The sequence below is a fragment of the Malaya genurostris genome, chromosome 1 (genome assembly GCF_030247185.1).
Source record: "Malaya genurostris strain Urasoe2022 chromosome 1, Malgen_1.1, whole genome shotgun sequence".
Taxonomy (NCBI): domain Eukaryota; kingdom Metazoa; phylum Arthropoda; class Insecta; order Diptera; family Culicidae; genus Malaya; species Malaya genurostris.
Window position 1 is genome coordinate 90,986,838 of NC_080570.1, and position 12,011 is coordinate 90,998,848.

At 34.4% G+C, this 12,011-nt stretch overlaps 1 protein-coding gene across 3 annotated transcripts in view; it reads right to left on the minus strand.

Moving 5' to 3' along the window:
• LOC131440697 (syntaxin-16) overlaps window positions 1-9,504 on the minus strand; it is a 54,652-nt gene extending 45,148 nt beyond the window's left edge. For 2 of the 3 annotated variants that reach the window (XM_058612209.1, XM_058612211.1), the window contains exon 1: window positions 9,346-9,504. In XM_058612209.1, the coding sequence (XP_058468192.1) occupies window positions 9,346-9,426 (81 nt within the window). In that variant the 5' untranslated portion in view covers window positions 9,427-9,504. The remainder of the gene's footprint in view (window positions 1-9,345) is intronic. The other variant, XM_058612210.1, reaches the window with a different exon arrangement.
• Window positions 9,505-12,011: the final 2,507 nt, after the last annotated feature.

Genomic DNA, 12,011 nt, shown 5'->3' on the forward strand with positions numbered 1-12,011 from the left:
TAGTTTGAATTTATATGGCAGTGAAGTTTCGCCATGATCGAATGTAAGTTTAAAATAAAGGGGGAAGAACTGTGGTGACCACCCGGCACTACAGCCCTGAATGAACAGCTGCTGGCTCAGCGTTCAGAGTTTAAGACAATTTAGAGTTTACAGTAGACTGTTGCATCGTACAGCTCGTATAGTTACTAAGTAGAAAATATCACCTCCCTACCGGCAAGTATCGGTCATAACAGTCTGAATCATACATAAGAGTGCGAAACAAAAGTCGGATCAGGAAGAATGCTACACACGAGAAAAGGAAAAAACGCTAAGCACATTTACCGGACCCCGGAAGGGTACGAAAATAATATCAGATGGCGTGCCCGTCATTTCAGGGTGTGTTTTTTGAAGTAGAAGTTCCAGAGTATTACTACTACCATTGTCATCAATTCTCTGCTGCCAAGGCATCTGACAGTACCGTACCATTAGGTACCATTCGGCGGCAGCTCCAGTGCTACATCATTCCCATGTCTGGCCGTTCCGAAATCGATAACCTACGCAACTTTTGGTCCGCGGCGATCCACAGCGCCGTAGCGTTCATAATACTGTTTGTTTTCACCATTGGCGCAACACTTACGGCATTTTATGACGGCCAACCGTTTTGTTTCATCAGTTGAATCACCATTTTGAACAGCGGTGGCGCGGTTCATTCAGCATTGGCGAGTGTATGAGATAGGTTTGCTTGTTCTCGTTAAGCTCGGTGGACGATCGAAAGTTTGCAGTCATGTTCCGTGCGATCGAGAGAGAAATTCATTCAGGCCCAACTTAGCATTCTTCTCTCGCACGGAGCAAAATTTCATGTTTGGTATTCCATATTCGATATAATTATGTTTGTGATATCATCTCAGGTCTTGATGCAATTAAATTATATGTAACAGTAACTCTGCATATTTCAATGCCACCAACACCCGAGAGAAATATTCTGAAATCTCTTGTTCAGCACAGTACGTTCGAGATAATTCCTATTTGAAACATTCGCATATGCCTACATCTGATTTTGGTCAAAGTTAAGGCAAAAGAGCTGAATCTTTTCTCAAAGTTGTTGATTCAGAGGATGAAATTGTGAATATAAATGGGAGCAATACGTTTGATTCTGTTATTTAGTTATTTTGGCGAGAAACTGAGATCGAAACTAAAGACATTCAAGAACTATTATATTGGCTATCTCCAACGATCGATTCAAAGATAGTTTATTTTATATTATTTAAATGTTTGCATGCACAGCCAGCTTTAAACATTGCTGCAGTGACCAGCAATATATATATATATATATATATATATATATATATATATATATATATATATATATATATATATATATATATATATATATATATATATATATATATATATATATATATATATATATATATATATATATATATATATATATATATATATATATATTTGGTTACTAAAACGTGATTTTTAATGCTTGGGACAGATACTTTCCATATGGGAAAGACCCGACTTGATATTGTTTCAAATTTGACTGAGCCCCAAATTATTTTTGCAATTTCTGAAAGTACACTCAGAAAAATATTACAGTACGTGCTCCTTGTGGTCATTTCAACTATGCACTAAAATCATAGTAACGACCACGATATCAGATTTTTTACCATCTGTATTGTAATAAGCACTAGAACAAAAAAATCTACTACTTGACTATACTACTTGTTTTTATGACTTTTCTGGCGTGGTAATTCTGACAATCATTAAAATAACAAAAAAATCCCAATGACAATTACAAGTAAGGTGAAATTGAACTTTCGATCACCATAAAGTTGAGAAGTGATATAGTTATGACTACCATGTGAGTAAGTTCTTCTTCAGAATATAATAATGTTACCATGAAAAAACATATAGTTGGATAGAGATTGTCAAGTTTGAAAGGACTATACATATTGGCTCTTATTACCGGTGACACTACACGGTAAAAACAAAGTGAAGTGACTGTGACCCTTATTATGGGTATCACTTCACGGTGGAAATCAAGTGAAGTGTATGTAGGTCCTTATTACGGAAGTCGCTTCAGAGACAAAAGTAATTACTTGGATGACCTTGATGTCATTATGAACCAATATTTTGTTGAAAAAATTAGTTTTTTTTCCACCACAATGATCACTTCACTATGCGTGATACTGTTAATAGGAAAAATCAAGAGAAATGACATGTAAGTGAAGTGAATGTGAAAGTGGAAGTGATAACGGTCATAAGGGCCATTGTTCATATCAACATAATTTATGTAGAAAGAACATCGTCGTATGGTGTTTTCCAACTGACTATTTATTTTCTTAGTGATACTTTACAAATTGTCAATTAACTCGTCTGCATTTTTAGTGTCACAAAGCAGAGAGCGGCAGATTTCATATCCCAATGACGAAATTGCAACGTTAAGTTTCTGTGTAAATACTTCTAAAAGGTGATTTTTTTGAGGTTAGGATTTTCATGCATTAGTATTTGCTCAGATTTTTTGAGGTTATGATTTTCATGCATTATTATTTGCTCAGTATGCTTTGACATTTCATCATGAATAGACTTACTAACGAGCAACGCTTGCAAATCATTGAATTTTATTACCAAAATCAGCCCTAGAAAAGTTGGCAGAAAATCCGCTTTTTTATCGACAAATTTTGTTCAGCGATGAGGCTCATTTCTGGTTGAATGGCTACGTAAATAAGCAAAATTGCCGCATTTGGAGTGAAGAGCAACCAGCAGCCGTTCAAGAACTGCCCATGCATCCCGAAAAATGCACTGTTTGGTGTGGTTTGTACGCTGGTGGAATCATTGGACCGTATTTTTTCAAAGATGCTGTTGGACGCAACGTTACAGTGACTGGCGATCGCTATCGTTCGATGCTAACAAACTTTTTGTTGCCAAAAATGGAAGAACTGAACTTGGTTGACATGTGGTTTCAACAAGATGGCGCTACATGCCACACAGCTCGCGATTCTATGGCCATTTTGAGGGAAAACTTCGGAGAACAATTCATCTCAAGAAATGGACCGGTAAGTTGGCCACCAAGATCATGCGATTTGACGCCTTTAGACTATTTTTTGTGGGGCTACGTCAAGTCTAAAGTCTACAGAAATAAGCCAGTAACTATTCCAGCTTTGGAAGACAACATTTCCGAAGAAATTCGGGCTATTCCGGCCGAAATGCTCGAAAAAGTTGCCCAAAATTGGACTTTCCGAATGGACCACCTAAGACGCAGCCGCGGTCAACATTTAAATGAAATTATCTTCAAAAAGTAAATGTCATGTACCAATCTAACGTTTAAAATAAAGAACCGATGAGATTTTGCAAATTTTATGCGTTTTATTGTTTAAAAAAGTTCTCAAGCTCTTAAAAAATCACCCTGTATTAGTAATTTTTACATAACGTTTTTTCTACACTTTTATAGGAACTGTATTATTCCATAAGAAATTCGATGGTAAAAACCCTGGTTTATTATATGATCGATTTCATAACAGAAACAAAAAGGAAACATTAAATCCGAGTCCAACGAGTTGGTGATCAAAAACTTAACTCTTAGGCCGAAGGCAGAGTGGGCGCGAGAAGCTATTTTTATATAATGTTAAATCAGTGTAAAAATGTATTAGAAAAATAAAGCAGGTTTTAATGTATTCTTTTTATTCTTGCATCGAAATTTCAATTAACATAACTTTTGAACATTTTTGCATGTTAGAATGATCTTCACCATGGTCAAATTAACCATAATTTTGTGTTTCGAACGCACCAGAAGTAAAAAGTCAAAAATACTATAGCACTAGTTAAAACAATAAGTACAATATAAAAATAAGATGCTATTACGGTTATGCTTATATAGTTCAATATTACTATTCTAGAGCCAAAACCATTCATAGTAAAAGTGAGCTTGCATATTGTTAACATCATTTGATTTTATTGTGTGCTGAAAATCAGTATACTCGTATGGTTAAACTAACCTCCCATATGACAGTCGGTGTTGAACAGTCGTTCGCACCGCACGCGTATAGCTCTTGGCTCCTGGAATTTTTTTTCTGGCTACCTAGAGTTTCATTGATTCAAGGCTTCAGTCTTTTTCAAGGCTACCTGAATCACTAACTAAGTGATACAAAGAGTGACTAAGTGATACAAAGAGTGATATTAGAGTGACTAAGAAATTAATCAGCCTTTTTTAAGGCTAGCTAGGAGTCTAATCGAAGACTAATTTAGCCTAGTTAATTTAATTTAAAATTTCAAAAATGCCTGCGTCCAACCGGAAAGGCAACAAGCCTAAGGCTAAAAATAATTCAATACGGAATAAATCACAATCCGTTATTCAACATTTATCTAATAACATTCACGATCTTATAGAATCTGAATGTAAAAATAAAAGACAACGGACGGATTTCCCTTCCGTTGATTCTATGCCGTCTAACAATATTTACGAGATTCTTCCTGAATCCGATTGTAGCGACATAGAAGAAAGTTCTTCAAAAATTCCCAAAATGGACGCTTGTCGTTCTGGGAAGAAACATCAATCTGTGCCACCAGTGACGGTGATGATTTCCGACTTCAAAGCATTCCGTACTGAGCTTTCTACTTTTCTCCCGGAAGTAAAAGTCTCATTTCAAATCGGACGAAGAGGAGAATGTCGAGTCTTGGTGGATGGATTGGAAGATTACGAACGTCTTATTCGATATTTGTCCGAGAAACTTCATAAATTTTATTCATATGATATAAAATCAGACAGACCCTTCAAGGCTGTCTTGAAAGGATTATCAAATGATCAAAGTATTGATGAAATTAAAAATGAACTAAAAGAACTGCTTGGTTTTGCCCCTTCCCAAGTAATACTTATGAAAAAAAGAGCGAATGGTACTTCTAAACCACGCTCTGGAATTTCCCATGAACTTTACCTAATACACTTCAATCGAAGTGATGTAAACAATTTGAAAATTTTAGAAAAAGTACGTTTCATTTCCCACATTAAAATTCATTGGGAACATTATAAACGACATAATCGTATTGCAAACTTAACGCAATGTCGTCGTTGCCAAGGCTTCGGTCATGGAACCAAAAATTGTCATATGGATATACGGTGTTTGAATTGTGGTAAATCGCATTCGAAAGACGTTTGTCCAATGAATGAAACCACTGATGAATTTTCATGTTCAAATTGCAATGGAAATCATAAATCCAATTTTTTTAAATGTCCTGTCAGGGAAAAAATTTTAAACGCTCGTTCGCTTCGACAACAAGTCAAATCAACGACCTTAAATTTACAGAACATACCTGAAAATCAGAAAACCGTTACAGGTGCCACGCCTAATTCTTTTAAGGCACTGATTTCTTCTAAACAAAAAACAGGTACGCCTGCCAATTCGTCTTCTAACGAAAATAATTTATTGACAGGTAGATCGACCTCGTCATCATCTTCTTCTAATGTCAGTTATGCTGGTATATTAGGTAGAAATCTATCACCTATTTCTTCTAATGTAAATAATCAAAACACAGGACCGCCTTGCAGTTCTTCTTCTAACGAAAACAATTTATTAATAGGTAGACCGGCCAAATCATCTTCTTCTAATGGCAGTCTACCTACAAATATTCCTTCAATACCATTCGCTTCTTTAAATGAAGTCGATTTAGGCGATATAACTGAAAATAAAATGATCTACCTACAAGATCAACTTTTTCAAATGATCATCCAAATGAATTCGTCTTCATCACTTTTTGAAGCATTTCAAATCGGATGGAAATTTGCAAATAATATTATAATGAATTTAAAATTTAACAGTGATGTTAAATAATTATTTGAATATTTTAAATTGGAATGCTCGATCTTTGAAATCGAGTGAAGATGAATTTTATAATTTTCTCAAAGTTCACAAAATTCATATTGCCATTGTGACAGAAACTTTTCTTAAACCAAATGTAAAATTGAAAAGTAATCCACATTATGTGGTTCATCGATTTGACAGGTTTACTGGAATGGGTGGTGGAGTTGCCATTTTTGTCCAACGGCAAATTAAACATCGAATTTTACCTTCTTTCAATACTAAAGTTATTGAAAGCTTGGGAATCGAAGTTGAAACCATTCATGGAATTTATTTCATCGCTGGAGCATATTTGCCATTTCAATGCACCGGCGAACAATTAAATTTCTTTAAAGGCGATTTGCAAAAACTTACAAGATATCGATCGAAATTTTTCGTAATTGGGGACTTAAATGCTAAGCATGTCCAGTGGAATTGTAGGCAAAATAACAGTAATGGTAAAATACTTCATAATCAACTCTCAGCTGGTTACTTCACAGTTCTTCATCCCAGTAATCCTACTTGTTTCTCTTCCGTGAAAAACCCGTCTACAATTGATCTGGTTCTAACAGATCAAAGTCACATTTGTAGTGAACCGATTACTCATGCTGACTTTGACTCAGATCATCTTCCTGTAACATTCAGACTTTCCAACGAAGCCATAATTAATCCAATTAGTTATATTTTCAACTATCATAGAGCTAATTGGTTGGATTACAGATCTCACATTGAAAATCATGTGGATGATGAAACTTTTTTAGAAAATTCTGCGGACATCGACACAGCAATTGATAATTTGAATCATTATATTATCGAAGCTAGAAATCTTTCAGTTCCCAAAGCTCAAACTAAATTAAATTCTCCTATCATCGATGACAATCTTCAACTGCTCATTCGGTTGAAGAATGTTCGTCGACGACAATATCAACGTTCTCGTGATCCTGCTATGAAAAACATAGTTAAGGATTTACAAAAAGAAATTAAACATAGATTTACTCTTTTGCGAAATGAAAATTTCGCTAAAGAAGTTGAACAAATTAAACCATATTCTAAACCTTTCTGGAAACTTTCTAAGGTTCTTAAGAAACCTCAGAAACCAATTCCTGCTCTCAAGGAAGGAAATCAAATACTTCTTACAAATGGTGAAAAAGCTCAAAAACTAGCTCAGCAGTTCGAGAGTGTCCACAATTTTAATTTAAACGTTGTGAGTCCTATTGAAAATGAAGTCTCACTGAAATATGATCATATTTCAACCCAAGTGTTATCACACGATGACATTATTGAGACGAATTTTGATGAAATTAAATCAATTATTAGGAAACTCAAAAACATGAAGGCTCCTGGTAATGATGGAATTTTTAATATTCTTATTAAAAATCTTCCCGATGTTGCCTTGAGACTCCTGGTTAAAATTTTCAACAAGTGTTTTTCATTAGCTTACTTCCCAAAAAGATGGAAAAACGCTAAAGTAATTCCTATCCTAAAACCTGATAAAAACCCAGCAGAAACATCAAGCTATCGACCAATTAGCTTACTTTCTTCTATCAGTAAACTTTTTGAAAAAATTATCTTGTTGAGAATGATGACTCATATAAATGAGAATTCAATTTTTTTACCAGAGCAGTTTGGATTTCGTCATGAACATTCAACTACTCATCAACTTGTAAGAGTTACGAACATGATAAAAACAAATAAATCTTCTGGGTTATCCACTGGAGTTGCTCTTCTAGACATAGAAAAAGCATTCGACAGTGTTTGGCACAAAGGTTTAATAGCAAAAATGTCTGATTTCCAGTTTCCTATTTATTTGATCAAAATGATTCAAAATTATTTAACTGATCGTACTCTTCAGGTTAGCTATCAGAATTGTAAATCTGAATTGCTACCCGTACGAGCCGGTTTTCCGCAGGGTTCGAGTGTAGCTCCAATCTTGTATAATATTTTCACTTCTGATATTCCAAATCTACCCGTTGGTTGTCAGAAATCGCTATTCTGTGACGACACAAGTCTGTTAGCCACAGGTAGAAATCTAAGAGTGATCTGCAGTCGCCTACAAAGAAGTTTAAATATTTTCAGTGATTATCTGTCAAAATGGAAAATTAAACCAAATGCAGCAAAAACGCAATTAATTATCTTTCCTCACAAGCCAAGAGCTTCTTTTCTTAAACCAAACAATAATCACATTCTCAAATTGAATGGCTTGGAATTGACATGGTCTGATCAAGCTAAATACTTAGGTTTAACGTATGACAAAAACTCACTTTCAAGAATCACATTGAAGGAATCCAGGCAAAGTGTAATAAATATATTAAATGTTTATATCCTCTTATAAACAGAAATTCTAAGCTCTGTCTAAAAAACAAATTGTTAATTTATAAACAAATTTTCAGACCAGCCATGCTTTATGCGGTACCAATTTGGTCAAGCTGTTGTTCCACCAGGAAGAAAACGCTTCAAAGGATTCAGAATAAAATTCTGAAAATGATTCTGAAGCGTCCTCCCTGGTTTAGTACAAATGAGTTACACAGACTCACAAATATAGAACCATTAGATGTAATGTCACATAATATTATAAGCAAGTTCCGACAAAAATCGATGCAATCTTCAATTGAATCGATTCGCTCTCTGTATTAGTTAGTAAGTTAGTATATAAGTTTATTTTCCCCATTACACAATACAAGTAGGTTTAGAATTTTCCCTACACAAAAATCTCAGAATTGCGAAAGCAAATGATGTCTTCATGGTAATAACCAAATCATATATATATAACAGGGCTGAAAAGTCACCACTTGTGGCTGAACACCCAATTTAAATCTTAATAATTTAATTTTAACTCATATTCCAATAAATAGTTATTTAAAAAAAACAAAAAAAAAAAAAAAAAAAAAAAAAAAAAAACCTCCCATATGGTAGCTGTTACCATCTTATTTTTCTGAGTGTAGAGTAAAAATAGACGTTATTCGTCGGGCTAACTCAAAAGCTGCAAGAACCCATATGGGACAGATATGCGAGCATGGGCAGTGTGTATGAGATACAAAACCAACATAAGAATTGTATATTCACATTAGTCGCATTTCGTTGAGATTCATTCAGTATAAGAGCATTTCTATACCAACAAATTGAGTTTTCATTTTCAGCCGATAATAATCCAAATGTAACATTAGTAATAAGATTTTTTACAAAATTAGCTCGAATCCCAACAGTGACATGAGTGAAGACAAACATTAGATAAGGTCCCAAGTACAGATGACAGTATCTCTTTGTTTACTTTTTTTATTATTATTATTACGGCCCAATCGGCAATACAATTCACGTACAATAATGAAAAAAGTCAACCAATTTCGATCTGCACTGTTGAATTTGATGAAAATGACTGGAATATGCCGTAATTGAAAGAGAATGTAAATAAAGAGAAACTGTCATTAGCACTTGGGACCATTTTTAATGTTCATCGACGTGTATTTTTGGGTATAACAGATATCCACAGAAGCGTCAGATATAATTTTGCGAAAAGGATACTCACTTCATCAGAATATACATTTTTGGTGTAAAGAACAGCATTACGAAGCATAACAAACAGCTCGGTTAAATCTCTGTTCGACATAATAGATAATTGAAACTAAACACCACAGATGCCAGGTAGAAATTTCAAACATCTTCAGGCAGGGTTGGAAAAGTCTGTATATCCGAAAAAAAATCTGCAGCCAGCAAGTATGTCTTGCTGGCAGCCATTTCTCAATAAAGTATGATACGCTAAACTGATTTGGCTAACAAAAAAGGTCGCGACAATTTCAAAAGTCTGTAAATTTTGACGAAAGTCTTCGAAAAACTCGATTTTCAAAAGTCTGCAAAAGTCTGCACAACAAAAATTGTTTGCAGCACTATGCACGAAATATGCAAATTTACAGACAAATCTGCAGATCTGGCTTCTCTGCTAAACGGAATCAAAAGCAAGGATGCCAGGTTTATTTTTCAAAAAAACGAAGATCATGCCAAAAAACACACGCTTAGAGAAAGTTACTCAGAGTCTAAGTACTAGTTACACATTTTCAAATGATACATGGAAACAGCGCTGCCAACTATACCGATTTCTCGGAATAAATACCTAATTTTGGACTCGATACAGGAATACTGATATGTGCTCTCAAAATACCGATATTTCTAGCTTCATACAGATAAATACCGATTTTTAGTTTTTGTGTTGGATTCCATAGGGGTAAGCCAGTTCGAGCGACCTTTGTTTTGGTCGCAAAATCAGTTTCCGCTCTAAATGGATGTTTGATTTTTCGAGAAAGATATTGTACAGATAGATTTTTCCGCCAAATACAAATTTTTGGAAAAAACAGTTGACAGCACTGCATGGAAACGTCAAAAATTGAGTGGTTACACGCTTAAAAATAGTTACTCAAAAATGAGTAAGATCTCACTCATTTATAGAAAAAATGGAACAACTCTAATTTAGAGTAACTCCTTAGTTACTAAAATTTGAGTTCTTCCACTTCCACGATTTTTGGGTAAAAACTACTCATATACTGAGTAATGCTTTATTTGCCAAATAGAGTAATTAGTTAAATTCTGAATGAAATTTATTCCACATATACCAAATTTGCGTAAAATTGCTCCTTTTTTTAATTGTATTTTATTAAAATATTAAGTAATTGACATGCAATACATAAAATAATCATAATGTGTTTATTTATTATTCCGTTTGCAATTGATTTCTTACTTCGAGACAAGGATGGCTTTTATCGTATCAAAGAACGTTACTAACAACTCTTCAACGATTGAATCAGTGCCATCAAAGAGAGTTGGAAATCATCGCAACAATAAAAACCCGGCATGGCTCATTTAACATAGAATCGACACCAGTGCGAGAGCGAATTTCTCTCGATGACATTTCTGAGAATCAAAGGTTAGCACGCTGCTGTGGGGATCTTCTCTGAAGCAACAAACGGTCGCTTATTCTCGTTTCGCGATCCGATTCTATATGGGCAGTTGATAATTGCGATAGAATCATTTTACTATTGCCGCTTACTCTAACTATGTGCATATAATCTTTGTATAAGTTGTGTCTATGAAAATGTATGTGAAATTATTTTTATAAGAATTTACTCATACTGTCATGTCTGTTAGTCTGTGCTTCTACTTCACGTAGAATAACAAAAACTCTTCTCTCTATATGAAGGTAACACCTAGATTCACACTATTTTTTCAAGAGAAAAAACAACAACAAACTGAACGAATGTTTCATGCAGTATATCGTTCAATAAGCGCTCAACGACCAACAAAATAGAACCACAGACTAACAGACATGATAGTATTAGTAAATTCTTATAAAAATAATATTTCGTGATGCACTAGTTTCACCTATATTGTACTGCGCGAACTATTTACTATCGGTACACCCTTGTGTTATGTAAAAGTTTTTTTTACTAATTGGTTTCCCCTCGTTTGTCAACATTGATCAGCTACTTGCGGGGATGCCTGGTTTCATCATAATATTTGAAAATGAATCTTCACAATAAATTATTGGATTACGTTGATAATATATTTAACTTTTTTTAGCGATGTTGGAAGGTAACCATTTATTTTTCTCAGCATTGCTCATCTAGATTAGTTTTTATTGTGTTGGTAATTTTCATCCGAAATTAAGTGGCGGTAGACCAGAAGCAAGTAAATATTGTAACAAAACAGGTTCGATTTTGTATTGCGTTGGAGGATGAGAAGTAGCACAATTATGTATATAGTTTTGGCAACATGTATTAAATCTGTATCCTGCATGAAATTCGCATGGACGTATACGAATCAATACATTACAGGTAATTCTGTATGAATGGCAACTCTGTTGGTAAATGAAATAAATAAACACAGTATAGATGACAGACAAGATGTTTTTCATAGGGTAACGTGGCGACATCATGACATATGCGTGTACTGTCCCAACTAAAGGAATATTCGAAAAGACCGTTAAAATGATTGAAGAATCTAATTTGAGTGTCCTGTCTGTTAGTCTGTGATAGAACCGCCTGCTGAGAGGGATATCATCTCGGTATATCAAATGAAATCAGCGATAATGTGAACATGGTATTACGGCCTTTTGAAAAATCAACCGAGATTTCAAAGAGAAGAAAAAGAAATATTTTTCATATATTTTCACTGTGTATGTTTCAGATGAAGTTTTTATTTGGC